Source organism: Penaeus monodon, chromosome 39 (assembly GCF_015228065.2).
Source record: "Penaeus monodon isolate SGIC_2016 chromosome 39, NSTDA_Pmon_1, whole genome shotgun sequence".
Lineage (NCBI taxonomy): Eukaryota > Metazoa > Arthropoda > Malacostraca > Decapoda > Penaeidae > Penaeus > Penaeus monodon.
In genome coordinates, this window is record NC_051424.1 from 8,179,717 (window position 1) to 8,181,874 (window position 2,158).

At 44.0% G+C, this 2,158-nt stretch overlaps 1 protein-coding gene across 1 annotated transcript in view; it reads left to right on the top strand.

The window, feature by feature from the left end:
* Positions 1–1,970, top strand: part of LOC119597379 (actin-like) — a 3,052-nt gene extending 1,082 nt beyond the window's left edge. The window contains exon 2 of the mRNA XM_037946934.1: positions 755–1,970. Coding sequence (XP_037802862.1) covers positions 786–1,919 — 1,134 coding nt within the window. The 5' untranslated portion in view covers positions 755–785 and the 3' untranslated portion in view covers positions 1,920–1,970. The remainder of the gene's footprint in view (positions 1–754) is intronic.
* Positions 1,971–2,158: the final 188 nt, after the last annotated feature.

A 2,158-nucleotide genomic window follows, 5' to 3' on the forward strand; every position in this document is an offset into this window, starting at 1 on the left:
ATATATACACGCGTGTATATATGTGAATATATATGTATGTGTGTGTGAGTATGTGTGTGTGTGTGTGTGTGTGTGTGCGTGTGTGTGTGTGTGTGTGTGTGTGTGTGTGTGTGTGTGTGTGTGTGTGTGTGTAGATGGCTTAGAGAGACAGACAGACAGATAATGCAGACACACATATGCACGCATACGTACATGTATATGTGTGTATATATATACAGTATATATAATAAGTCGCTCCCACACAAATATTCATATGAAAATACACACCCACATACATATATTTGTGTGTATTTGTGTATATGTGTGTGTGTGTGTCTGTATGCGTATTTGTGTGTGTAATGAAACACTGCAACAACAGGAGTGGAATACAAGTATGACGTTTCAATCTCTTGAAGAGATTCTCATGCTTGATTAGTAACTCGTCAGGTTTGAAACGCACTGTTATACCATTCCAAATTCGTTTTTCTTTTTTTTTGTGTGTGTGTGTAAACGTTACTCTGTGCACGTGTATGTATCTATACACACGCACACACACACACGCACTTTATATATAGTATATACAACTATGCACACACACACATATATATACATATATATGGACATTTATGTATGTAGAAGGACAGATATATGTTTATGTGCATGCATAAATAGACAGATAGTTATGGAGGATAGTTATAGTTATAGACGTAAACTGTTTCCATCATGAACGCAATGTTAATTTAATTAGAATATTTATTACATTTCACTTTTTCAGGATACATCTACATCCATAAAGCATCACCACCATGTGTGACGACGAGGACGCGACTGCCCTTGTGGTTGACAATGGCTCCGGCATGGTCAAGGCCGGTTTCGCCGGAGACGACGCCCCTCGTGCCGTCTTCCCCTCCATCGTCGGCCGTGCCCGTCACCAGGGTGTGATGGTCGGTATGGGTCAGAAGGACGCCTACGTCGGTGATGAGGCTCAGAGCAAGCGTGGTATCCTCACCCTCAAGTACCCCATTGAGCATGGTATCATCACCAACTGGGATGACATGGAGAAGATCTGGTACCACACCTTCTACAATGAGCTCCGTGTTGCCCCTGAGGAGTGCCCCACTCTCCTCACTGAGGCTCCCCTCAACCCCAAGGCCAACCGTGAGAAGATGACTCAGATCATGTTCGAGGCTTTCAGCGTACCTGCTACTTACATTACCATCCAGGCCGTGCTCTCCCTCTACGCCTCCGGTCGTACTACTGGTGAGGTTTGTGACTCCGGTGACGGTGTGACTCACTTTGTCCCCGTCTATGAAGGTTTCGCTCTTCCTCATGCTATCCTTCGTCTCGATCTTGCTGGTCGTGACCTTACCCACTATCTGATGAAGATCATGACTGAGCGTGGCTACTCCTTCACCACCACCGCTGAACGTGAAATCGTTCGTGACATCAAGGAAAAGCTTTGCTACATCGCCCTTGACTTCGAGAGTGAGATGAACGTTGCTGCTGCTTCCTCCTCCTTGGACAAGTCCTATGAGCTTCCCGACGGTCAGGTTATCACCATTGGTAACGAGCGTTTCCGTGCTCCTGAGGCTCTGTTCCAGCCTTCCTTCCTTGGTATGGAATCTGCTGGTGTTCAGGAAACTGTTTATGGCTCCATCATGAGGTGCGACATTGACATCAGGAAGGACTTGTTCGCTAACATCGTCATGTCTGGTGGTACCACCATGTATCCTGGTATTGCTGACCGCATGCAGAAGGAAATCACTGCTCTTGCTCCTTCCACCATCAAGATCAAGATTATTGCTCCTCCTGAGCGTAAATACTCCGTCTGGATCGGTGGTTCCATCCTGTCTTCTCTGTCCACCTTCCAGTCCATGTGGATCACCAAGGATGAATACGATGAGTCTGGCCCCGGCATCGTTCACCGCAAGTGCTTCTAAATGACTCCGCCTATATTTTCATGATAACAAATAAATAAATTTATAAAATACTAGACATCTATCCAACCTTCAAAGTGAATGAATGGGCAAGTCTAAAGATTGCCTTCGTCAATACATAAATGTTTTTTTATTATTTTTGCAAATAATGACATAAGTTTAAACAACCACTTAAACACATACATGATTATAGGACGGGAAAAAAATTAATTGCGTAGGCCATTTAAAAAATAAAAAAATAA